The following is a 27,929-nucleotide window of genomic DNA, read 5'->3' as shown; positions in this document are numbered from 1 at the left end:
ATAAGAAGAAAGTATTGGATTTTCCAGTGGAAAACCGTACTAGATTTTAGGCTCATGGATTTGGATTTGGGAAACCATGAAAGTACGTCAGCATCTTGGGTGAACTTATTAGATGGCTAAATTATTATTCCACAGCAGCATGGATCAAAAGAAAAAGCAAGGGGGCCAATTCTCTTCCAAAGTCTCAAAGTATCTCCCAGCTTCAGTACTCTTGTCTCGGCAGGCAAGTGGTCTCTGACCTTGTGAAAGAACCCTATACATGGGCTAGGAACACAAAATGGAAGATAAATACTAAATGTCTCTGTGAGGACACTTTTTATGGCAATAATAAAAGGGACTCTGTTTAAACGTGGTAGTTTCTAAAGCGTTGCATCACTTCAGTGAGCCTGTCTACAATACTTTTTTAGTTATGCAACACTTCTGAGTCAGCAGTGTACCAATGTCTAAATATTTACAGAGCTTGGCAACTTGAGGAAATTGGAGGGCAACATAAAAATACACACTTCTGGACACAGAGCAGTTTCTCTCCATTAGGCCAAAAGAGAGCCTATAACAGAGTCTTCATTTACGGGATTTAATTAAACCCTTGAGAGTATTTCAGTTCTCTCCTTCACCGTTATTTAGCACATAGCAGGTTCATTTAGCTCATCAGAAAGAGTAGCTTTCAGAATTAAAGGCAATTACAGCCAGTGACGGGATGAATCCTTTAAAACGTAAGTAAACAAATAAAYTAAGGGGCATTTCACTGCATCTCTTGACCCTTGCAAACAGATACCATCTAGATACCCTTTCTGCTTTCTGAATCCTGTAATGCTGCAGCATGGTCAGGGCAGACTCACAATTTCCTGTCTCCTCCTGGTCTCTTCATTTTCTAAGTGCTCTGATGGTTAAGCATATGCAAGRACAGATATTAAGATCTATTTTGCATGTTCCCCTGAAAAATACTGAGGAAACATTGAGCTTGTCAGATGAAAAGTAATAAAAATACTTGCTGTCCACAGTCTCTAAGAGTATAGACAGATATTTATGTGGGTCTGAAGTCGTGCAGCTGGTCTGCTAGCTAGAAGTTGGGAAACCATATGCAAGAGACAACATAACCTAAGACACTAACTTTCCTCTAAGTTCAGCCTTCACTTTTTCTGAACTGACCATAATTCCAAAGAAACATTCAAAAGATGTAAAACCAATCATAAATGGATGTCACTGGTTATTAAAGACCCCTTGGAAGCACCCATATTTAGGCTTTCACTTCTTCTATTTCATCCCTATTATTCTATATATTTTAATTTTTATACTATGTTTGGCATATGCTATACTAGGTCATGCTGTGTAGGTTTCTATGCTGTGCTTAGAAAGCGCCTACTCAGTACTATCACCTTGATATATGATCAGTATTTGGGAGGAATTTTCCATATTTTTCATAARATCTTGTATCCAGATTCTTAATCCAGGAAAATAAAAGCACCTGGCACCCCAAAGGCAATGGAAGATCTGTTCTTACATCCAACAGTCCAGGGATTTTGTCTTGAATTCTTAGCCAAATATTGTAATAGAGATGTCAGGGTCACCCAAGGCTATCAAATGGGGCCTGATCAGAACCATGTTGCCTCTTGCCGCTTTCATGCCCCGTTGCAGGCAACGAAGTGCAAACTGTTCCAACAAGCAGCATCTTAAATAGTTATGCAAGTGGCTTGGGGTTCCCAAAAGCAGCCAGTATGATTTGAAAAATCAGCCTTTACTGGGCTGTGGAGGGGGTACACATCTTCAGGCATATTAATTCTTACTATGTAACAATAAAAATCATTCCAAACTGTTTATTTCTAGAAATCCAAATAGGGATTTTCTATAYACAAGAACTTACGTATGATGCCCTTGCATATATGTTTACTGTGGACTTTGCTAACAATTTATCCATAAACCAAGTGAGAACTTCTACCAAAAGCTAAGTTGAAGTTATTATATTGGGAGGAATGGCTGAGAAAATCTGTGAGTGACAGAGGAAACAGCCCCCGAGACCAGGATAGTGGCTGGATAGTGATTATTCCAGCTCTATGTGCAGTTAGAATGCACAAAACTGCAGCCRTTTGGCTTTGAGAACGGTTATTTATTTCACATACAAACAAGGCTCCACTCTCAAGTGTGGAAATCCTGGGACAAAGAAAATTTTTGCGGTATTTACTTCCCTAGAGGAAAATGTCCTCAGTAAGCTCCCATTGTAATTCCAAATAAACAGTGAAAAATCAGGAGGTATTCAAATAAGGTTCCAATTACCCAACAATACAAGCTTAAACGAAGCATATTCTAATTATTGTTACAATTATAGACGGCCAAAAGCCAGAACCTAAAATGCAAAAGCATTTATATTTTATAAAGACTATTCAGATTTTCAGATTTAACTTCTGTGACTTTACAGATTTGTTTCTGGTCGGGATGACACCAGAGAGGACAGCCACAAACAACATAGATGAACAAATCATCTAGTTGAATATTAGCTTTTCAAAAAGCAGTCACAATTTGTTATCGGTTTGTGAGATAGAACACAATCAAATCCTAACAAAAAAAACTTATTTTGGACTTACTCTGAAACTGAATCCTGCCTGGACTAATTCATATCCAGACGATGGGCGAACTTAAAGTAAAGTTAAAGCTCTTAAAGTTCTGATCTATGATCTAYCATCTGTTGATCATATGGTCAGCAGAGTAGGAGTGTTCTGTGTGTTCCTGTACATCAGGAAGCTGCCAAATAGGTTATAGTATAAAATTACTAATTCCTACTGAAATAAAAATGCTTGCAGTGTATTCTAACTGAGATCTTGCATATAAAGTTTCAAGTCGCTCTGGATTTCCACAGACAAATTGCATAAAAAAAAGAGTATGATGTCTGTGTTCATATGTCCAATAATTAGCCCAATCAAGAGCCTTTACATGAAAAGGATTGATAAATACTGTTGAAAGAAGCAGGCGTATCAAAAACTTTCCTACTCTTTCCCTGCCAACTTAGGCCAACTTACCTTTGCTGACCTAATAGCATTGCCCCCAGCAGGGTCAGGACAGCTGTACCATATTTATATTTAGGTTGATAATAAGCATTCAATTCAATGTCACAAAATCTTCACCAATGCAGTTTCATTTCTCCTGCTATTCCAGACTGGTCAGATCGCCAGGCTCCTGACAACCCGGAAAGGAGGGCATCAGGTTGGCAAAGCAGTAACTGCCATCAGTGAGAAAACACACCTGGTCTACACCAGACCCCATGGTTGTGCAGGTGGTTATAGGAGACAGTCAGAGTATCTTTCCTTAAGAGAGAGAGTGTGTATAAGACACGCTAAAACCAAGCAGGTTTGGCCTTCTTTCCATGCAACAAGCTGGCACTTGGCTACACCAGATGTAGGCCCCTCCTGTTGAAGCAAAAATCGAGAACACACATCTGTTCTGATTAGATTAGATTCAGAATGCACCTACTTTCTGCTTTATTTCCTCCATTTTCTAATATTTTAATAGTGTTATAATCTGGTTTTGCTGGAAAGGCTTTTCTGGAATCCCATTTTTGGTATTTTAATTTCCAGCAGGAGAGCAGGTGTTGTCAGTTTTTTGTTTGTAATGCAGGTTTGTAATTAACACCCTATAATGTTAGGAAGGCCTATGCTACTTTATTTATCCTCCTAKCTTGTAGCCAGTTTATTTCAGCAGAAAAGATGTTGGTGTCAAGCTTTTATTTATGAGCTGTGTGTAGCTGCTCTGAGATGCCACAGCAAAAAGCACCTGCTAACTGTACACGGTGTCTCACAGAAGACCCCCCAGAAGACTGAACATTTACTCGGTGGTGTTTATAGCAATTTTAAGCACATGTGAGAAGACTAGTGAGCCGGGGCAGCAGAATTCCCACTACAAGCCCTCTTCCCAGGCAGCTTCACGAGGCCCCACGAGTTAGGGCGGAAGCCACGACCTGCTGCCCCACACAGTAGTTCAGGGACTGCACATTCCCTGGGGCTCCATCATTCAGCCTGCGGAGCCCTACAGGGAACATGGGGCTCACTCCTCCTCTCGCCTTCCACCCACCCTGCCATAATCTACATGTTGTTATTCCCTCCAGTGCTTCTCTTTCCATGCCCACCATTCCCAATGTCTTCCTCCTCTCTTCTTGGGCTTGACACAGTCCTCCTTACTTTCACCACTCCAGTATTCCCACTCTAAATGTCTTCTCCCTAACAAGCCTTTATTTCGCTGCTCAACAAAACACATTTTCTTCCCCACATTTTCTGCTTTCCTTCTCTGCTTTCTCCCTTTTGACTCTTTTCAAATGGAAATAGTAGAGGGGATATAATAAAACCACAATTATGCTCCAGTCTCTACAGTTACACCACTTCAGTCGAATCTATCAGAATTAAGCAATGTTCTTTTCTGAAAAGTCTGTCTCTCTGATGAAATTCACAGACATGAGCAATGGCCTTTCCTATAAAACTGAAAGCACAAAATTACAGGACAGTCTAGGAGAAGTACTGCTATGGGATAGTTAAAAATCTTTAAACACAAGTAAGTTCTCATCTGCAACCATAACAGGGCTGGCACTTAGCCACAATTCCAAAATAATCAGACATTTGATAAAAATCTAGAAAGCTGACAGAATCTCAAAATTACCAAAAACGCATGGCTGGATATATTGTAAAAGAAAACCACTTCAGAGACATTGTTTATTTTCGTGTAAAGCTTGGATATGCATTTTTGCAGTTCAGTTAAACATCACRCACTTTCTTTTCTATTTTTAAATCGAGCGAGCATTCTAGACATTCCTAATATTTATAACATACTCTCCCTATAGAAGATGATAAAAATATACTATCATGAAATACACAYATTTACTGTAATCCTGCTGCTGGGAAAAAATGTGTTTGTGACTGTGTCTAACAGGTGCTCTCTAAAATTTGTGTCGTACTCCATTTGTGCAAGTCTATTTTAAGAATATGTATATGTAAAAACTTTCCAATATATTTACAATGACTAAGCTTTCAAGGCTATATACTAAATTAGATAATTTTCACTTCTTTGTCAATTCATTTGTAACAAAAACATGTATTTGATCAACTTACAACTTCAGGAAGTTTTCACTGGACCGAATCTCTTGATTAGAGGATGAAAACACCCAAAGTGTTAAAGTGGGGAGGAAACAAACTATTGGGGGGGAAAGAAGAGGGACACTTCTAACTGCATTTGCTCACAGAAAATACTTCCAAGTGTGCTTCATCAGTACAGTTTAACACCTTGATTTCCTGATTCTGAGATATTCCTAGCAAATGCACTTGAGGAATGAGGAGGAGGGTGAAAATACACACACCTCAGTGTCATGGAGGAGCTGATATATCCCTGGTATAGATTAAAGGTGGGGGGGGATTTCAAGGAGTTGCTAGAAAAAGTGGAAAGGGAAATTTCTGGATTAAGGTATTAAAAGATCCTTTTGTATTCAGTAATCTTGGTCTGCAGAAGCAACGAACTCCATGACCCCAGCCCTAACCAAGTACTTTCCCTCACTCCTCAGTAGTTTTCATGGTGCCTGATATCATCACCATAGCAGTATTTTTCATGACACGATCACTTCATTAACATCTAGACAAGTTATACTCATGTGACTGATACGACAAGGGCCTAAACAAAAGGGCTAACAACTCCCTGCGCTTTATTTGTGATGGATGACGTGCTCGTTGCAGCAGAGGAAAGCAGCGCCCAGGCCGTGTTCCCGTTCGGGCGGCAGCGAGGCCGAGGCGAGCGCGGGGGCTCTGCAGCCCCTCACCGCCTCGCGAGCCCGAGTACCCCTCGAGCTCAGCAACGAGGCTCCGTCACGAATGCCGTGGTTCCTCCAACGCTCTCAGACCCTGCCTGGCAGTAGAGAGAGCTGCTTGCTTCGGTGCAGAACAAAGAGGTCTACCACAAAGCCAAACCAGAAGAAAATCTTATCAAAAAGGCGATGGTGTCACTGTTTTGTTTCACCCCTTTCTTTCCTTCAGCAGGTGGATGAAGTTTCCTATCCTTTCCCCTCTACGCGACCTAGCACTTCCCGCAGTTCATCTGTCCCTTCCCTAGCCTCGTCTGGCTCCTTCCCCTGCCATGTTTGGTCTGCTCATTAAAAATAGGCAACTGTTACTCCACTTGTCTGTCCATCCCTCACCCCATCTATGTTTTCTTTTCCATTTCTAAGTGTTTTAAAAGAGCTGTAGCTCCTTCTGCCAGCTGCATCCTTAACCAAACTGTCTCTCACCTTACTCAAACTGGCTGTGTTAGTATCATTAATAATCTCTTTTCAGCAAAACCTGGAACCAGAATTCCGACATCTTCCTTCTTAAATGTCAACCTTCTTTAACATAATTCACCATATTCTTATGGAAATTCTGTCTTACTTTCTTTCTTGATTCCCCCTATTCTTACTAAATTACTCCTATAATATATCCTTTGATGGATGGACATTATTTCATTTTAATTTTTATTTTGGGATAGCGCACACCTCTGGTTTTGATCCTCTCGTTTTTACTTTTACTCTGTTCTTCTGTTCTTTATCTCGAGGTAACTACATATTCAAACATAAAACATAATTCCATTTCAAAGCAGATGAAAGAGAGCCTACTTACCTACCACTGTTCTATTTGCATTCTTATATTTTGGCTCCACCTACATTCAGTGCTGCTAGCCAGAGGATTTTTTAATTCCATGACACTCAGGAATACACAGAAAAGCCAAGGCCCTTCAGTCTACAACCAAGATGGAGAGAGTCAAACCTCCAATCTGTAACTTTGTCCTGCATCGTTTATCATTCACGAGTGTGAACTGGCTAACTTCAGTCTCCAAAATGTTCAGAGCCCTGAACATATTGAGACCTGACAGATACAACCTAATGCTCACYGCAGCGGGTTAACAGTCCATTCCCTGCACAAGGCAGGCCCCTTTCCTGTGCTTGGATGAGGGTCTCACACTGACTTAGTTGTTGACTCACAAGTTGCTCCCGAAACTGCCTCTGTTATTTCTAGATGGTGACAAGAGCACACGGGTGGAAGGCCTCATTCTCACTCCTCRTTACTTTCAGCATCACACCTCTTTTTAAAGGGAAGGTCCGCAGGCGGAACCTATCTAAGAAATAASCCTATTTCTCCAAGAAAGCAACCTCAGAAGAACAGCTAAGCCGTGCTTCTGGGTGAAGGCATGGCCAGACAGCTAGAACGGTCTTGTACACTCCCCTGGGAATCTAGTCAAGATACGAGTTAATGCACATTATCTAGGGAGGGATCTTGGGAACCATCGCCCATCCGGAATCATATGGGTCTACATGAGGCTGCCATCAGAAAATAGGAAATTTGAAATGTAACATGCTGGGGAGCATGGTTCTTGCAYAGATCAGCTTCTACCTAGACTCCTTCGCAACAGAGATATGTTAGTCTGGATGTCTGAGTTCAGCATTGCCTCCATAGCAGGCAGAGAGAGTAGCCTGGGAGAGTAAGACATATTTTCTACCAATGTGGATATTTTTTTCTTTTTTTTAAACCCACACTTGTGAAATAGGAATCACACAAGGCTCTACTTTGCCAAACCACAAGAGCTGGATTCAGAAATSCAAAATTAACCCGTGTATCAGCTTTTGGGGACAAGCAATGGCAAAGAATGCAAAAGCCATGCATTGCTAAGACAAATTCCTTCCAGGGACCCGGGGAGCATTGACACTTTGGCCATTCACTTATGAACTCCAAGGAAGAGCTGCAACTGCTGGGAGCTGGGGACCATGCAGAAGGAGGCTTAGTACAGAAGGCAAAATGTCCTCATGAAACTCTGCTTTGATAACAACCTGGATTGAGGCCACATGAACACGGACAATACGGACAGTTACCAACAACTGGGAGCCCTTTGATCTATTTTTCTTGCCCAGATTTTGCCTTCATCAATGGGAACAGAAATTCAAGTGCGGATTGGATCTTTAATTAAAGCAACTGTTTAATCAAGTCTATTCAGAGAGGTCTCTAAGAAGAAAAGGAGTCAAGGGGKTTTCTCTTTATCTGTTGAAGACATAAAATCCCATTGTAACACACAGACTATTGAGCACAAGTGTGACCAAGTCATTTAAAGTTCATCTGGCTGACAAAAGTGGAGAGGGTAGAGACGCTATGGAAAGCAAACAGAAGAAATAATAGAAAACTCCAGGTCATTTTCCCTAAACAGAAGAGAGTGGATAAAGTGCTGTGAAGACAGAACTGGGCTATTCTTGCCAAGAGCTTTCAAAATCTTTGGGAGCTGCTTTTACCTTAAGATTCAGAGATAATAGGGTGGCTCTCAAAGATGATCAACTTTGCCAGTAGTTCATCTCTTGAAGCCCCTTAGGACAGAAACTATGAACCTATACAGTTCTACAGCCATTCTGTAGGAGATAAATGAAATTTTAGAAGCCTTGCAGGGTGATACAAGAAGTTCTCATGCTAAGTATACACAAAAAGACAAAAGTCAGAAAGTATGGATTTCCATCTGTGTTATAAAGAAGTTGTCAAAATAGAGAAGAAATTATGTGCATCAGTGTTTTTATGATTGTACATATGCCATGTGCCAGGGTAAGCGTGTTTAAATGCTGTTTTTTGCTGTAATACATTGAAAATTTCTCTGGCAAATAAAAATAAATATGAATATTCACAACATGGACAAATTGACGATATCAGAAATTGAAGCATGCTGTCATTAGAAAGCAAATCTCATCTCTTCCTTTACTCCAGATCTGAAGACTCTTGTCCAAATTAAAATCTTCTTTCTGACTAATTGCAAATGAAAGCAAAACTCTTAATCTCCCTCAAACCCTCTCAAACTCTTCACCTAACTCCTGGTCACAGCCTGCAGGATGTGTGTCCCCAAAACAGTCACTTATGAGCTATAACTTTGTCTTAGACATCCCTTCTTCATAATCCAGCTAAAATGTGAGGATTCCTCTCTGTAAATACAATTATAATTTTCACAGGAGCTCAAATTTTAGCTAACACTTTCTCACTAGCTCTGCTGAGACAGCTCTCCTAGACACCATGCTATGAGGCTGTTGCCTTTTGTTTCTAAACATATACCTATTTCCCCCCTTTTAAAGCCTTCCTCATAATCCATGATAACCAAATCCTCCATAAGCAAACCCCAGTTCCTCATCCTCTACCAGAGATGAGAGGGAAATGGGTGTCTAGCAATGCCCTACCCCTGTGGCGAGAACCCACTGCTTCATCTTAGATTTGTAAACACTCTGGCACTGACTAAGGCTATTCTTGTCTCAGGCCTCATCCTCTCTCTCATGCAGACTCTCTTCCCAACAAGAGAGAGACTGGCTCATCATTAAAGAACCTCTGGGCATAACTGTTAAAGGGTAAAAGGAGTTCAATTCACTTTTTTATTCCAAATTTCAAATCTTTCTGCACCTCCACTGTCAGCTTTAGGTTTCATTATCTCAAAGAGCTATTTGCAAACTTGGTCATTTGCTACTCATCCCTTTTCCCAGATCTTTTGTGAATGGAGTGATTGAGTCAGTCATCAGCACAGACCCTTGGGAGATGCGAATCATCACCTCTCTCCTTGCAAAATCTGAACAGTCACTCCCCGCTTTCCTTTCTTAGTGAGTCGTTCATGGTGTTTATGGGGCKCTCCAAAAAATGGCGTATGACTGATCACTTGTCCATACTTCCATCCCACACAGCGAACATTTCAACCAACTTAAAAAAAAAAACCTGACTGTAAACTTGATAAGCCCAATGGTCCTTTTCCTTTCTAGTGTGTTTCTTCTTTTAGAAAGAATTGCATGAAAGTAAATACTCTCCGAGCAATACTCTTCAGATTATTCACTTGAATACCTTCTGAAAATAAAGTATGCCAGTATGTCCCATGGAAACAGAGCTACAGGAATATCTTGTGCTCCATTCCTAATTGCACAGGAAACCTGCACATTGCCTTTTATTTTCACTAAGCTCTAACAGCAGTCAGGCCTGTGAAATCTGTGAAAAACCACTGACAGGCAGGGGGTGACGCTCTGTGGAGACAGAATTTAAACGCAAGGAGGTGACACAGGTGTCACTGTGGCAAGAAATGGGTCTGCAGGAGGAAGGAACTAATATTAGTTCTCACCACTCTGAGTGAATTTCCCTTGAGAGCCATTGTAAGGGGGGCCAAATTTCTACAATTTGCCTTATTTTGGTGTGCAAGTTGTTTCAAAGCGTAATGCTCCTGTGGAAGGACAGACATAGAGCTGCTCCAAAGCATGGAAAATATATCTGGAATCTTTATAAGCAATCTCACTAGGATATTTCCAGATCTGACCTTTTGTATTCTTAGTCAAAATTCCTCACCACTTTTAGAAACAAATCTTAATGTTTCTTAGTTTAAGAGGACTATAAAAATGAAGGCTGCAACATCTGCACTAAGATATCTAGAAGACTCCTAGACAGCAGGCAGAAAGAGCTCACATGCTTGAAAATTAAAATAGGATTGTCATTTTTAGGCTTCCCAGTGCCAGACGACTTCATACAGCAAAAACATACACATTTTCATTAAAAAAAGAAAAAAAAAAGCATGTGTGTATATAGATAGATAGATAGATAGATAGATAGATAGATAGATATGGTAGGAGCATTACTAGAACTTTCCATACTTGTTTTATATTAAAAAACAATGTCATATAAGTAGAAAATAAGCCATAGAGGACTTTTTTGGTGGGACTGCAGGAAAACACTAACGAGCAAGGTCTACCACTACAGGCATGGTCTCCTAGCCTTATTCCAACTTTGGACTTCACGTAGTACTACAGTCCTTGAGTTAGATTGTTCTTTATACCGCAAAAAAATTGTTCTCCACTTAAGGAGAGATGAATTCACTTACTTTACTTTCTTTTTTTTTGCTGGCCTACACAGTTTTCCTTCAGTCTTGTCAAATGAAGCAAAATGCCTGGCATGCTTATAGCTCTTTTCTGAAGCATTTCTAACTCATTAAGCTCTTTTTAATGGCTTTATAAACAAAATGAAGCACAGTGTTGTAGAAACGGTCTCCTTCGTGCTGGATATAGTCATATTAACTTCCTATTTTTATCAGATATGTTCGTACTTGGCCTCTCAAAGATGGTGTCAGCTCTGCTAACTGCAGCTTTTTACAGAGAGCTCATAGTCATTTGGCAACGTGCTACAACTCTAACACCTTTTTCAAGTCACTGATTTCCAGGATGTGGTAAGCAAGACCTGTATTTTTATTGAATTCAGCCCCCTCTGTTGGACTGCAGAATGCCTGTATCCTACACCATAAAAATTACATTTGAAGCATAGCTATATGAATTGGTAGAAAACTGTGCCAAAGATGACTGGCAGAATGAAAAATGGTCTTCATCAAATACATTAGGAACCTTTTAATAAGCAGGGTCCCTCCAGCTCTTTATTAAATACAAAGAGAACCTACCACTAACCACAAATAAGGATGCTTTTGTACGCAGATGTGCACTGGTATAGACAAGTCTCATGAGAAGTAGCAAGAGCCAACCTTAAGGAAGAAAAAACAGCTAATAAAACAGCAGCAATTTCTTAAAGAAAAATTAATATGGAAAACAATTCCCCCCTTTTTTTTTACTTAATTCAATTATTAATGCAGCTGAAGGCAACATAGGCTGAATGAGGAGAGGACAGAAATGCTAGTTTTCTAAAACTTTAAACTAACTATTCTGCAAATGTCACCATGAAAAGATTTTCAGTCCAAGACTTTGAAGATTCTCTTGCATTTCTTGAATATCCCAAAGATGCATTAAATTTGACTCTTTGTACTCTTACAAGGATATGATTTTCGATATGTTCTATTGAGAGAAAAAACATAGGAGGCCTTCCAGCATTTTTTTCAGTACGTTCAGAAAGAAAAGGAAAAAAAATCAAAGATCTTTTTCTTTGGACCACTAGAGAAAAGCTTTACAACATATGATGTACCCATGCTACCAAACTCCTTTTTCCTAATGATGCCAGGGCTTATAACAGAATGGCTCATATAAGAGCATTAACTTTTACTTGTGTCAAAAGGTAAAAAGAAAAATTATTCTAAGTTTCCTTAATTGACAGAATTATGGAACAACTGACACAAGTAAAAAGTAGAAAAGAATGTGGCATTTTTTTTCCACTGAAATCTTGAAAGAGATGATGAAAAGAAAGCTTAAACGCCTTATTCCTACTTGAAATGGGCATCTGTGAGGGAAAAAATGGAGTGATGCAAAAGAAAGACTCTATAAGACATGGTGAATAGACAATGTGTTTTGTAACACATGGTGCTTTAAATCCTTATTATCTTTATTAAAACCATTCATRAGGAATGTCAAAAATCTTTCTACTACAGTAGATTTACCCAGGAGATAAGCAAATCTCTCCAACTCTCTTGGAAGTTTCATTCAGCTACGGTTTCTGAAATCTGAATATGAAATAATTTATTCCCCAGTAAATCTCAGGTTCACAGATTCRATGTGTGAAATCTGTTGTACAAGCATAATGACAGCCAGGAGGATCCTGGTAGAGCTAACAATGCAGAAAGTGATGCTGCTGGGGTTTACAGGTTTTAATTTTTATGAACTTAGACCTGTGGAGCCAGTTCAACTTGTCTGTAAGTTTCTTCTGTATYGCTGCCAACATGAGCATGAAATGCAAGACATATTGCAACAGATGTAGCTGAAAGAAAACTGAAAGAGAAGCATTTAAAACATGATTACAATAAATATTAGGAGATGTTTAGGGATTACAATAATGGCTGAATGGAGATGCCTTAAAATCACTTGAATGTGATGAAGCCAATGACAAGAGGAAAACCAAATGGTGAGTGAAAAAGAACTTGGAAATATTGGTAGCGGTTAATTATGAACTGAAATTGATATGGTCTACAGGGGATGTCCAGCGTTCCCAGCAGCAGACAATCTATGTCAGTGCTCTTTCTCTAACTTCTCTTAAGTTATCAAGAAGTCGTAGATGCTGCTTCCTGGGAAGAGTATCGAATGGCAGATGCACATTTAAACTTTTCACCTTAATCCCAAGTAAAGAAAGAGAGTGAGGACGACCAAAACATATGTGAAAGAAAACAGAGGTGGGAATTCTTGAGATTTATAAAATAAGAAGGTTAAAATGAGTCACGGCATATAATTTCTACCCTGAATCTTGCATTATAAACTCAAAATGATGCTAGGAGGTTGTCACACCAATAGTTAGATACCCAGGATGTGGGTTTTGTTAGGTGAAGGGAAGAGAGAAAAACAGCTCTGAATTTAGTAAACCACATATTTGTCTAACTTCGAAAGTGTTTCTAAGCAGAAGGCTTGTCTAAGAAGAACGGGAAATGCTTCTATTTCGCCCTGTTTTTAAAAGACTGCAGGTAAGCAATTTTACTTCATCTTCCATTGCTAGAGCAGTTAAGGGAAGATGTGAACTGCAAACAACTAAATGCATCCTGGACCCAGAAGAGCTGACTGAGAGGATGAACTTGGCTTGGGGTCAGGAATTCCTAGTGCTGAAAACAGAATGAGGGAAAAGAACAGGGCAGATTGCACCTCTAAAATACCCCAAAACTTTCTTGGGCTTTCTCTCATTAATTCTCCAGCTGTATTAGAGACTCCTATGCAGGATGTTAGCTATCATTCTAAACAGAAATCTTGAAGTACTAATACATATATATTAATACGTGTAGCACACAAATGCCATGATTACTGGCAGCCATACCAGCAAGCCATATGGTCACATGTGGGCACATGTAAACACCATAATAACCTACCATAATAACCAACATCGTTACAACAAAAAATGAGTCAGGTATCTTAATTCTGTTACTATTTTCTATTTGCTAGAAAATTAAATTAGCTTTGACCACTGTTACATTTTGGGGGGCACATTACCAACACCCAGGAGTCCTCTGCTACAGGCAGATACAGAGAACTCGCCTACCRAGGTGGCCTAACAAAACTAAGCCTTGCTCAGGTAATCTAGTTGCCAATGTGGTGACATGGAGCTTCCATCTTGGCCACACCAGGGGACCAYTGGAAGGAGACAAGCAGAAAGCAGGGTCATACTTGGGGTCTCCGAAATGCTCTGAAAAGAAAACTGGCAAGTTGGAGCTCCTGTGAATTCAGTAAGTTTTACATTTCCTAGCTCAGAGAATAAAAAATCAGCAGTATAAAATGGATATGTCAAAAGGAGGGAAGTAATCTGATGGGATTCAGAAATAAAACAATGCAGTAAAGAGAGTGAATCAAAGAATGATAACAAATTACATTCCATTTCTACCATATCATACAGGTGCAACTCCTTAGCACTGTTTAAACACTGTCGTCGTTTGCTTGGGAACATGGGAATATTCAAAGCACCTCATCTGAGAACTGGAGCATCTCAGCCACCTCCTCTGGTCTGGCTGAGCTAAGAGCACGGTTTGCAGGGGAAGAGGCAAGGCCTTGAAGGCACTGAGCTACAAGGGTCGCTTGTGATGAGGCTGCCCCACAAATGCAGGGGAGAGAAGAAAGGAAATCCAGAACCCCTGTGCCACAGAAATATTTACCCATCAACAGGAAGCTTACACAAACTGTGTTGTTTTGGAGAAGCACAAAAATCACCGGAGTGAATAATTCTGTCTGCAGCCGGGTTCGGTGTCTCAGGGAAATCAAGTTAGAAAGACATCAAAGAGCGGCTGGTCCCTCAGCAATCCTAGACAGTCGCTAAGCAGTTACATAACCTTGGGAAGCTGTATCACTTTTCTGTGCTTTTGTCTCCTCTTGTTTAACTTGTCTCTCTGGAATGGCAGGTTTGTAAGTCAGCGATTATCTCTTGATCTCTGTGTGTGAAATATTAGTTCCACATTGGAGTTCCCAAAGTTCTCAGCTGGGGCCACTAGGTGTTGCTGTAATATGAGTAATTAAAATAATAACTACTCTTAAGGAAATCACATATATTCTTGCTATGTACTAAGTCCAAGAGCCAGACAAGAAACTCATCTAAGCCTCACTTGTTTTTTTCTTAGAAGAACAGGAAAACSTAATTATTCATTTAATTGTACTCCAGACCTTTCCTTTCACTTTTCACATCTTTGAAGAAAAAGGGCTGCAAATACCTTCCCTCTTTAAAAAATCCACTGAAAAAGTGCAAAATTTCTCCTCATCTCCAGTTCCACTTTCAAGTCCAGCTCCATCAATTTGCTATTATGTAGCTCATCCAAATCATAATACTCCAAAAAACTGGCCAGCAGCAAAACTAGCATGGGAATAAGGTGCTTGGATGTGCCCAGACGGACCAAGTCCTCACGGTGAGCAAGACGGTAACAGTAAATGACTCAGTAAATGCACAGGATGTTGTTGGGGCTCAGATTGTGAACCTGCCAGTTCCAAAGCCTTCTAATGAAGTTTTATCCTATTAACGTAGTTTACTAACCATAGAGACAGTAAAAGATTAATAAGCTCACATATGAATCACAGTCACATAGCCCAAGTTGCCTGTGACTATTAAACTATCTGAGTAGCTGGCAGCTATGGCTCAGAGAGCTATGTGCCTAAAGCCCTGCTGCTGAAAATCCTGGAGTCACTGCATCTAACTAGACTTTGCAGAGGACAATCCAAAAGGCTATTTATATTCAAAAACAATTTGGCAAATCCTGCTCATCAAGCCAGTTCTCCAGACACAAAGACTCCACTTACTTTTTTTTTTCCTGGATTTACTGCCCTTAAAAATGAAGTCAAATTAAATTATCTGGATAATCAGGAGAAGAACAGGTCTGCTGAAGCACTTCTGGGTTAATTAGAGCTCGTGAAGTTTTGCTGCTGGTTACCTYGAAACCCTAAGTTAGCACAAAAATAAACACTAGGCATATGGGGTAGGGGGGAAAATAGCAAGAAACTATATGAGAGTTACAACTTTATGATAAACCTGGGAGAGAGCATTCACAGTTTTAAAAAAATCATTATTAGAAAGCATTTTAGGACAGTGCAGAGGTGCCAGCACAAATTAAAAAATATATATCATTCTTACCATTTGAGACTGGCTCCGGGGGCAGCCATTGATATCTTCAACCTTTTCATTTGCTAAAGAAAGAGAGTGAGGTGAGAAAGCAGGAGTAAGCAAGGAGGCAAAACCGTCCTCTCCCCSCTGACCCCCCAAGGAAAGGAGAAAGCAGGGAAGAGAGGAGGCAGTGAGAAGTGCACGGGGTTTTGTTGACACAGAGCTCCTTTCTAAGTAAAGCTCAGCCGTACAGTAACAACACTCTTGTTAGCAGCAGTTGCTTCCACATGCCAAATCATGCAAAGGGGGAAGTGCGAAGGAGGTCGCTGCTAATTCTTCAGCCCCTGCAAAATAACTGCTGACATGAAATCTTCCACAATTGTCTTTGCAGGGTCAGGATACAGTTTCAAGGCATCCCAGAAAGTATGAGCCACTCCAGCTAACGAAACGCACACATGGGAGACATATGGTTTAATGGAGCATTCATTTCTGACAATTCAAAGTGTGTAAGATACAGTTCTGGCCATTTAAAGTATGGTTAAACAGCCACTTCCAAACATGCTCGCATAAACATATTTTTTAATTAAGCCAAGGATGAACCGCACAAATATCAGAGACATATGGACCCAGTCAGCTTGCATTATTCAGGGTTCATCTTATTGTTAAATACATTCAACTCGAATTATATATTCCCCCACGCAAGGAGGCGGCTCGCGCTGCTTCCCCTCGGCACTGCTCTTACCGATGATCTGGATGATTTCTGCGAGCAGAACTCCATCTGCAATGTCCTGTTGCAAATCCTTGATCAACCGCTTGTGGCCAGATTTTGCTAGGTAGTGGTTAGCCCAGTCGGTGTAAATCTGCAGAGCGGAGGGGGAGGCACCGGGGGGAGCGGGACGAGAGAGAGAAGACAATAAAAATTCTTAAAACAACTGTGGGCTTGCACACGAGAGCCACTCTGGATCGCATTCCGCTTTAAGAAGTCAGCACCAAAGGAAACAAATTGAACGTTATTTAATTTATTTTATTATTTCTGCAAGCAGCCAGGCCCCTCCCCCTGCCATTTTCTGTTTTATTTTAACTTCAAATGATTCAGGCTGTTTTCATGAGGGTTCAAGCTTGCTGTGACCAAGCAAAATTCCCCTTATGACTGGAAAGGAAACTCGTGTCATAAATCAGCCCCATCTACCGCAGTTCCACCTCCCAGCGCGTCTCTACCTATAGGCGCGGGCCCCGGCGTCCGGGTGAGCGCCGCCGTTCCCTGCTCCCGCTCTGCCCTAAGCCCAGAGCTGACGGAAAGCGGCAAATGGGCACGGGGATCCGCCGGGAACCTGCTGTCCCGCTTCTCCCATGGAAGAGGAGGGGGAGAGGGGGGGGAAGCGGCRTGAGGTGCTTGGCCACCAGCAGCGCCGAGGTGGCACTTGTCACCTAAAGGCTGGCAAGGGCCCGCTGCAGCGCCCACACAGCAAGGGGGCTGGCGAGGGGCTCAAAGAGGTTCAGAAGGCAAGAGTGCAATATATATATATATATATATTTATATATATATACAGATATATATGCACAAGGAGAGCATTCAGCAGTACCCACGGTGCACGCAGAGCAGGCACATTCACTTGAAGGGAGAGGGAAGGATGGAGGTGGCCAAGGCCTGCGGCCCTGCTGCCCACGCCATGGAGCRGGCCGGGCTGCGCTCGCCCGCTGCCGGGGCCTGCTGCCCACAAAACGAGGAGCACTGTGCCCACCTGGCAGCTCCCATTGGGAACACTGCACCCGGCTGGCAGCTCCCACTGGGAGCACTGTGCCCGCCTGGCAGCTCCCACAGGGAGCACTGGGCCCAGCCGGCAGCTCCCATTGGGAGCCCTGCGCCCGGGGCCTCAGCTCCTGCCTCTGGCAAGATGGGCCGTGTTGACACCGCTCCTCTCCCACGGAGCCACGGCGAGCTCGCTTAGCAAACACCCTCTCGTCCAGCCTCCCGGCCCTGGGGAGGAAAGGGTCACAACGCCGTTAGGGGGACACAGAAACGAGGCCAGAGCGATGAACTGCTGGCTCAGTTCTTCAAGGAAACCAGTGGCAGAGCCAGGGGCAGAAGGCGGCTACGTTCCTAGCCTGGGGCTTGACCCAGGGAATGACATTCCCTTTCCACCCAGCACAAGGATCCCAGCGCTGCCCATGCTGAGGACTCTCTTGCTTCCCTGGAAGTTAGTTGAGAGGCTTCGTCAAAAGTTTCCCCTCCTCTTTGCTGACAGAGATTGGAAACCGCAACTTGCCCGATTTCTCCTATTTCTCCCCAGACTCCTTGGGGAGCAGATAGGTGAGCATCTAGTTGGCCTGTTTTCTGGACAGCATTAGGACTTCAATAATTCCCTAACTTTCAGCTGTGGAATCAGACCCAACTCTCCCATATCCAAAAAACGCTGCTCTTATCTAGGGCCCTAAATGGCCCCAAATTGCCCAGATGCACCCAGAAATTTGCTTCAGTCACCTCTGCTTTCACTCACTGAAGTTCTTGAATTATTAAAGGTGAGAGACATGAAGGTTTCATTACAATGCTTCTTAAAGCCAACTATGGCTAAGAAAATCTCTTCAACAAGTCGTTATATAGGTATACAATGAATACTAATGCAAAGTCTCTAAAGATTGTATTTATATATATTTAGAACAGCATGAATTCAGGATGATAAAAGATGTGTACCACACCCAYAGCATCATGTATTTGCTGCTACTAGTATTTCAACTGCAGTCATTCCTCTAAAATAATGTCTCAGAAATATTCTTTAAGCTGCTGTTATAGGCTGCACTATTTTCTGCACTCCCATGAAACCGAACCACTGCAGCACACTGAATCTAATACCCACTAGTATTATTTTGGGTTAGTTTCACATTGCAAATAAAAATACCATACTGAGCATTTCCTTTTCCACGTGTCCTACCCACACAGAATCTGCTGTACCAATCCTAATTTTGACTACAATTCAAACTATCCTCTCCCTAGGCAGCCACTGAAATTTCATTCTAGCAGCTGTTTTGCAAGTGTCTTTGCAAGGACCTCATACTCAAAGAATGGGCTTCAGCCACCACTCTCCTTCGTAATTTTCTTTTCCCATAAATTTAAAGCCAATACTTGCAAAACAATACAAACACCAGCGCTGAAAACTAATTGCCAAAGACATGGATGCTGTGCAAACAAAGGTCGACAATTCCCCTTATCCTTGTGGCYGGAACCATTACTGATGCCCTGTATTTTGATAGTCAGGCAGTGGTGAACAAAATGATTTGAACAAGACAATGGCCCCAGAGGAATTTTTCCCCTTCAGAAATATTTTAAAATCAAAAGGTGAAGAGTTGTTGATACAGACGGTAGAGCAAGCCGATATCCAGTGAGCAATGGAATGCACAATTTAATTTCCTCCCTTTCCGTAGGGATCACCCCTTGCTTCCTTTTTGCCCCTTTCCCACTCGAAAGCCCTTCTCAGTCATGTCATTCTTCCAGGGATCCAACTGCTCGCGAGGCAGTTGCAAAGCATGAGAAGCATGTAGACACAGACATGAAGCCCTAAGAATGCACACATGCCGCCACGTGCTTTTCATGTGAAATTCTCCAGTGCAAATATCACATGGAACAGARAACCTCCACAGTTCATAAATATCAATGTAATTATGAATCCTTTCRAAATGTTATCTTAAATTCCTGAAGACAGACACTCCGAGGTAGACCTCACACTGCACAGCTTAACCGCGAGCAGTTGGTTTGCGAGGCATGGGAAAGCCATGACGGAGCAGAAGATAAAGATCAGCAACTTGCTCGAGCCGCGCTCGGTGCTCCCCCTTCGCCGGGTGCGAGCACCCCTGGRGAGGACCTGCGCGTCCTCCCCTTCRCCCTGAGCTACGGAAAACCTCCTCCATGGCGCACTCATCCAGCTATGCTTCCCCCAGATACTCCTATCCGGGATGTTTTTGCCATGAGAGCGGTTTCAGAGCAGAGCACACACATGGAGCCGGCCCTTGCGACACTTCCTCGGCGAGCTCCTGCTCAGCCGGCCCCAGAGCCGCTCGCTGGGCTCTTAAACTTACTCATTTCCTCCCGAACTTCCTCTCCGAGCGCCGCTCCGCGCAGACACAGGCGCCTCTTACCGGGGAGCCCTCGGCTTTGTACTCAGCTCCGCTGGCCAAGACATCCCCGGGAGCCTCTGCTCTCTGCAACGCGATGCTCCCAACAACAGGATAACGGCCTTGCCGTGGTCCTGTCTGCCTTTGGGCGGTCCCAGCTGCCTCCCGGGGTCGTTGCAATGGGAAGCAGAACTGGAAGGGGCAACGTGAGCCTGGGCACGACCTGCTCGTGTTCACACCGGTTTGCTTTCCCCTAGCATTCCTTAGCTGCTTGTCACACTGGCCTTCCAGGGAGCAGAGGAAATTAGTCCCCATACCCCCACACAGGCACAGCCTTCACCTCCTGCCTCACCCGTCACCGTAAGGAGCACATGGGATCCTGCCCTGGCCAGCGGGATCTGTGAGGAAACCAGGCGCTGCTTAACAAAGCGAAGAAAGAGGGAGGAACTCACAGGTTAGAAGCTGCTCTAATCATAAATCGTTATGCATCAAGCAGGGYTATAAGGCATCCTCTTTGAAACCAACACACAAACGCTACCACACACAATCTAYATCAAGTGAGAAGTGTCACATGGATTTCAGTCAGCCAGAAATGCACTAATAATGCAAGTCACTTCGTTAGCACCCTCCACGAAATTAGCTCAACATGCTTTCCAGACACCAGTGACATCAGCCCTATTATGTAAGTATCCTTAGATATTGTGTAAGACGCAGGGAAACTGAGGCACAAAGGGCTTCTTTGCTGACCTTTGGTTCTGTCTTTTGTGGGTGTGGGTGTGTGGTTCCACACACAGCCAGGGGAAGACAAAGCTGGGAATACAACCCAGATAGTCTGAGTTGTACTCATTTCGTCTATCCACTTATTCATCATGCCCTTTTATAAATAGGCATGGCGGGGAAAATGCACATTCCAAGGATAGGGATCCATCTGCGTATTTCTGTGTATTTTTTTGATAGGGAATATAGGGTTTCCGAGGTGAGAACAGCCTCCGAGTTGTTGCTGCTGAGAAGAGAGCTCTCCACACTCAGTGCCCTCCTCCTCGCGGGCCCTCAGCCACGTGCCAGCGCTGCCGCCTCGGGAATACGGCCCTTGGAGACAGCCGAGCTATGCCAAGGCCTTGCAACAAATTTCCATGCCATTTAGGAGGCCGGATCACATAAATTAGGCCACTATTTGACAAAGTTTCTTTCCTAGATGTCTGAGAATCAACAGATAGTATCTGCTTCTCATCAGCTGTCCTTTGAAATGCTCTCTGGAAGACAACTGTATCCTYGTTAACAGTGAGCCTAAAAGAATCGAAACCCCATTTCCTAACTCCCTTAATCGTAAAACAATTTCTGAATAAAGCAAAACAAAAATATTAAAAAGCCCCAAMACATGAATTTTAACATAATGCAAAAGTGTTAAAGGGTTAAATTACTTAGTAATGTAAAGTGTTTGTTCTGTGTAAAGTACTGTCCTTAGATGGTACCTGAAGCYTTTCACCCACAGACACTCATTGAAATCACTCTTGTGTGAGCCGAGATCAATGGCTTTTCTCTTTTTGTTTTCCAGAATGCCACAAAACGGGCTGGAAATTCTGCTTATCTGCTACCCGGGCTGCTTTCTAGCATGTGGCCTAAGCTGGATGTCAGATACCCAAGTTGGCTGACCCAGAGTCCCCCGTGATGGGCATGTGCCAGGGAAGAAACACGACCACAGCTCCCATGTCAACATTGCAGCTCTTGGCTAATGAATTTCAGGTAGCAAAATCCACGTTGGAAAGTCCCTGAAGCTGCTTGAGTTGAGTAACATCCCTGCATGGCGAGGAGATCACATTGCTAAGAGATGCCCTTACCCTTCCTGCTGGTTCTTGACTGAGGAAAACTTCACTGGGACACGGGACCTGACCTTCTAAATATTTTCTCATCAAAGCTTATTTCCCCGGGGTGCAAAAGAATAATTTACCTTGTAACYAGGAAAAGCATTTGCTTAGTAAGCAAGGATACACTTTCAGGCTGCTTTGAAAAGCAGAATACACAACTTAACGTGAGGATTTAACTCAGAAAAGATTTAACGCAGAAAACACACTTTCCAACTCCTGTTTGCTACGAGGTAAAGGAGTGAAGAAAAAGCTCTTTGTAGCATAAAATAAATTACATGGGAAGGAAAAATATTTACACAACTAAAAATATATGGCCAGACAATGAAACTCGAATGATTTAATTTATAGGCAAGATGGAAGCCAMTGCATTTCATTTAACAAAGTGAAACGAGTATTAAATGTCAATCCACAAAGCCCGTTTCTGAATCCCACTGAGCAAATGAGAACAATTACGAGTCAAGGAATAGAAACCATCTAGAGTGATACATACAAATTAAATGAAATGTCAGAATCCCTACAGTACAATCTCATTTTGTAAATAGCAGCATGTATCCATCAACACTACTCAGCAATTTTCAGATAAAAATGCAATTAAATTAAATAAAAGTTCACTAAACCCAGCTAAGAGATGGAATAGAAACAATATGCTCCACAACAATCACTGGCAATCTGTAGGCAACTTACCCAACTTTTCAGGGGCCGTTTTATATTTCCAAGTTTCACTTGCAGCTTGTGATCTGAGCATCCAAATAACATTTGTACTGACTTACTGTTTTCTCTTTCCTTACATGTCTTACCAAATCCCAGCTCAGAATTAATTTAACACATGTGCTTGAGGCCAGTGTTTACCCATGGCACCGAGGGCAAGACTTTTGATGCGTCTATGCCAGATGTAAAGCAGCAGCCTGAGRGTGTGAGTGTGTGTGTGCAAAGCTTTGCTAAGTGATGTGAATATTGCACATTTTTTAAAAAATATCCAGCTCTTCATGAAATGAAATTACCTGTTCAACCTTTCAAAAGACTCACACTGGTTTGCTGTAGAATTTAATCATCTTGCTATGGCTACTGGCCTGCTCTTAAATGCTGTGCAGTAGCAAGGAAGTACCACAGGAAGGAGCCAGATATTCACACTGCAGCTGCAGAGTCACCGGCCAGCCAGTGCTCTGCAGCCTTGCAAGACTGCTCAGGCTTATCTGCTGGGCAGCAAGGACTCCACAGATATAGTAATATTGGCCMTGAGCTTCTTGAACYAACAGCAGACAGCACTAAAGGCCACACAGCGAGATGCTCCAGAACAGCTAGTCTCATGCCTTTTAATTATAAATATGCCATATATTTGCCTGTATGTCTTATTTTGCCGCTCTGAATTGCATTTCAACAACACTTTAGTGGCAGTCCTGTGAAAACCAGGGTCTCTCATTCACTACTGCTTTTATGCAAAGCCCTGATTCTAGACAGTATCTCAGCTGGGCCTAGAGCTGAGCCTAGGGACGCCGCTGGGCAGGTGACTCCGTGTTAGTGTGTCCTGCCGTGAGCGAGCACATCTGCAGCACGTCCCAGCTCTCCCAGCGCTCCGGGAGCCCGGCAGGAGCAGGTTTCCCTCTGGATGAAGCTGGCCTGCAAGATGTGCTTCGGGAGCGGAATTCGAACCGCCTTCCTCTGTCCCTCACTAAAGATCAATGCAATATACAAAAAATGAGGGGAAAAAAAAAAMCCTACAGATTCAGACCTGACTAGAAACCAYTAGGTAATTCTTCAAATAAAAGCAGCCTGGCATTGCTGATGTGCTGAGTGCTCTGAAGCAAAAGGCCACCCTTGCTCTCAAGCAGACGGTGACAGGGTGGAAAGGGCACCTGCTCCTCGGCATGGGGCTCGCGGGAGCCTGCAGGGAAACTCCTCCAGACTTTCCATCAAAGCCTCTTTAAAGGATTTATAACTGGATGGAAAGGCTTCTTTCCACTCAGTGATTAGGTGTTAGGCCCAAGCATCAAAATAACCCCTTTTCCAGCACTTATTTTTAAGTATCAAAAGACAAACTTCTGATACATAAAATCACAAAAATACTGTTGTTCTTTTGTTACAGGAAAACAGTAGCAAATAAGGCTGCAACTAACTTTAGCTACAAAGCCTATGTCTAGCATGTGCTTTTGGGGGCTTAGAAAGTGATCCAAATTTCCTGATTTCCTCCATGTAGAAGAAGGATGACTCTGCACATCAGAAAAACACAAGACCCATTTGCCTTCTGACCCACCTATCATTAAGCAAACAGCAAGACACTTGACTCCTGCTTCTTCTTCGGGCTGCAGCTTTTGAAAGCTTCTTGTCATCAACTCTGTATTTTTGAAATCAGCAGAAGTTGCATGCACCAATGAGACGCTAAAGGGAACRCCACATTAACAGTAAGAAAATACGCTGGCAACTTGAAACATCAGTGGTCCGGGCCTGTTCTTGCTATCACTCACTGCAGTTAAAACAGGTCTTGGTAGTGAATGTGTTAGGTCATGTGGCAATGACCGTGTGTGCACAAGCATTTTGCCATTTGCTGGCTAGGGAAATGAAGTGATGAGGATGTGGAGATGACAGCCCACACACATCTTTCTTTAGTTCAAACAATGGTTAGTGTTTCAGGACTTGAAAGACTAAGGATGCAGCTCAAAACTTTTGAAATACCATTTTAGGACTTATTTCCCTTTCATTACCATTGAAAGCACTGCCCTAAATAAAGTCCTGCCTATTCTGATGATACTCATAGCTAAATTAACCACCAGCTTGCATGGTATGTATTATGTATGAAGCAAATTCTACTAGATGGCAATATGAAATAACAYAGGCAAGATAATAATTTTATCACAGTTTTGGACAACAGAAGGCAATCTCATCCCAAATGAAATTCAACATTACATTCTTCCTCATGTCTTACCAAAAGTCCCATCTAGTTTACAGCTGTTGCAACACAACCAGATCAGCAAGGTTCATGTGATGCAAAGAAGAAGGTTCTAGCCTCCTACTAAATGTCTTCTCAACATCTTTCCTTTCCTTTCTTACAGGGAGAAGAGATCTGGAGATCTCCCCAAACACTTTTATTGATAGCTCTGGCTGCCCATCACGTGGAAAGAGGAGTTGTCTCAAGAAGGGAGGTCCTGAGGGTGCCAGAGYCCTGGCACAGGCTGCCCAGGGAGGCTGTGGAGTCTCCTTTTCTGGAGATCTTCCCAACCCGCCTGGATGCCGCCCTGTGCCCCGTGCTCTGGGTGTYCCTGCTGGAGCAGGGGGTTGGACTAGAAGATCTCTAGAGGTCCCTTCCAGCCTTAAGGACTCTGTGATTCTAAGCKCTGGTGATGGTCCAYCATGTGCTATGTTCTGCTTGCACCCATATGGCTCCTTCCGACACCTCGCCCACTCTTTGCTTTCTGCTGCACACTTAAATAGGACTGCAAACAACAACAGCAACAACAGCACCTACAAAGTGACATCACTGATGTGTGATTCATGACTCAAGACTTTCCCACCTACCATTTATCCACAAAGACAACGAAAAATCACAATTAGCTCAGTGTTAAAACAGTAACCTCCAAAAGAAGGAAAATAAATTTAGCAATAGATGAATGCACTACTTCAAAGACTTACTAATACAGAAGCATTTTTCTGCTTAATACTAACTTACTGTCATTCACATTTGGAGAATAAGGAGGTTTAGGTAATGGATCACAGTTAAGAGAGGTAATGATCTTACATTTATGTGTAGTATCTTCCATTATATTGCAAAACCATTTATGAACGATCAGCTCTTACAAATGTAAAGTTCCCCTCTGACAACCAATTAACAGCCCAGTCCTTTAATGAGGCTTTGAGGCAGGGCAGGTTTATAGGTTCCCTCAGGTGGACCCGTTTGTGTAACCTCTATAGCTTTAAACTGGCATCCAAGCAGTGATATCTGCATCTTTCCTTCCACAAAGAAAATGCAGATTTTATGCTTCTTACCATCACAGTAATAAGATGTGAATTTTAGGGCACAGAGTAGGACAACCAGAGGGTATGAGACTGAAAGCTGGAAAATACTCCTAGCTCTGGATGTGCGTGCAAACTGAACAGCAGTATTTTTAGGGCTTGTCATCACTGACTCCGGGCACAGACAAGTGTTTCATAACCGACTGCAAATCAAATGATCTGTTAGACTCCGTCGCATATCTGGAAGAGCGAGTTGCCTATACCTGAAGAAGAGGAAAAAAGCTACATGGAAGGGCTAGTTCAGCATTGCCTTACCTTCCTCTTTCCAACTACAGCCCCACCTGATCCGTAAGTACAACTGCTACGATTAGCTCTGGGAATACTGTGGGACGGGCTCTACCCAGGACACCTACCACTCTCCACCTGCACAGACTGCTCTCCACATCTGCAACCGTCCTCTTGTTTCCTTTAAAATACCTGCCAGAGAAGGTGATAGCCCTGTCCCTTGGATAATGGACTGGAAATGATAGATAGGGACTGTCGACCTGACTTCAAGGGCTACTGCCTTTCAATTTAGTAAAACCCATATCTTCTGCCTCCCACTCAATCAGCCCCCGGAGCCAAGAGCTCCTGCAGAGGATTAGGAAGGGGCTCGTGTTGAAGCCAGGCCACTATGCAGAAAATAATTCAAGATTTGGGAACCTGTGAGCAGGAAGCAGAGGATGAAGAAGAAAAGGACCAAGAGAAAACACAAACAAATAGCTCTGCTGGCTGGAGATTACAGATCTCTCTCAGAGAGATTTTCCAGTCAGAGAGAAAAGACTCTATTCCAGCTTTTCTGTCCAAGATCTCRTCTGTATTTTGCCTGTGCATCATAGGTAGGAAGCAGAGGAAGGAGGAACCCTCCTTGGTGAGAGGAGCAGCCTGTCCTCGCTTGTGTGCGTGCCCTGAGCAGCAGTCAGGTACCTGGGGTCCTCTCCCTGTCCCAATGAGCATGGAGCCTTTCCCTGGCCATGGCCCACGGAGCCTTTCCCTGGCTGTGGCCCATGGAGCCCTTCCCTGGCTGTGGCCCATGGAGCCTTTCCCTGGCCGTGGCCCATGGAGCCCTTCCCTGGCCATGGCCCACAGAGCCTTTCCCTGCCCATGGCACCCACGGCTCCGCGGGGCCCACGCAGCTTTCCTGGCCCCCTGCCATGCACGATCCTGCTCCGAGCACCCCCATGGGCAGCTCGGGGTTTCACCTGCCTTCTTAGGACCGGCAGAACTGCTTCTGCTGACCTGTCCCATTAACTTGCCGATGACCCAGTAAAATCAGAGGGAAAAGAAATAAATAAATTGTGACTCTTAAAACAAAACAAAACAAAATGGGAAGCAACGACTGCAGATGCCTCAGGAATGCTTTGGGCGGTGAGGCCGCCCTCCCGCCGGCTCTCGGCCTTGGCGGGCGCAGGCAGGCGCTCGCTGCCGCCTGCCCCTTGCCCCGGCCTGGCTCGCACGGGGCTGGCTCCGTGACGCCAACGCCGCCTCCGAGCRGCCTCTGAAGAGCGACTGGGGTCTGCACAGAGCCTTAACGCAGAAACCCGGGATGGCAGCGGATGGGCTGCTGCCAAAACAGGCAGCTGCCGAGTGGGAGTTGTGAGCAGGAAATGATGGACGCAGGCAGCGAGAGCTCACGCGAGGTAGGCCGCAGGAACAGAAGGGCTTGGGGGGAGGTGGGAAGGTCTCGGATTTCGGGAATTACTGTGCAAAGGATGCCCTCTGTTACCRGTCCAACCATTTACTGCCTTGCTTAGCACATACAATAAGTACGGAAAAGAATGTTCCTAAACATAAGGTTTTTTTCCTTAAATTTCTCTCACAGCTATCCTTGATGGCCCCTGATAATAGATCATTACTCCTTCTAGGATGACTTCTTGAATGTCTCTCATTTCTGATGGAAACCTACGGAGAAAAGCTTTGGAGGAGCTTTCTGAAAACAGACAGAACCCTGATGCCTTTTTGTCCATTTTTGCAGACTTCACACATTGGAAACAGTGTGCTGGAG

The 27,929-nt window shown here is 43.3% G+C and overlaps 1 protein-coding gene across 2 annotated transcripts in view; it reads right to left on the bottom strand.

The window, feature by feature from the left end:
• NAV3 (neuron navigator 3) overlaps positions 1–27,929 on the bottom strand; it is a 247,832-nt gene that overhangs the window by 161,999 nt on the left and 57,904 nt on the right. For both annotated transcript variants that reach the window (XM_026040972.1, XM_026040973.1), the window contains exons 2-3: positions 16,711–16,828; positions 15,999–16,051 (exon numbers count right to left, since the gene is read on the bottom strand). In XM_026040972.1, coding sequence (XP_025896757.1) covers positions 15,999–16,051; positions 16,711–16,828 — 171 coding nt within the window. The remainder of the gene's footprint in view (positions 1–15,998; positions 16,052–16,710; positions 16,829–27,929) is intronic.

Source organism: Nothoprocta perdicaria, unplaced genomic scaffold (assembly GCF_003342845.1).
Source record: "Nothoprocta perdicaria isolate Ctin4 unplaced genomic scaffold, notPer1 scaffold_272, whole genome shotgun sequence".
In the NCBI taxonomy this organism is placed as follows: domain Eukaryota; kingdom Metazoa; phylum Chordata; class Aves; order Tinamiformes; family Tinamidae; genus Nothoprocta; species Nothoprocta perdicaria.
The sequence above is the reverse complement of the archived record's forward strand: the minus strand, read 5'-3'. Positions and strand labels throughout refer to the sequence as shown.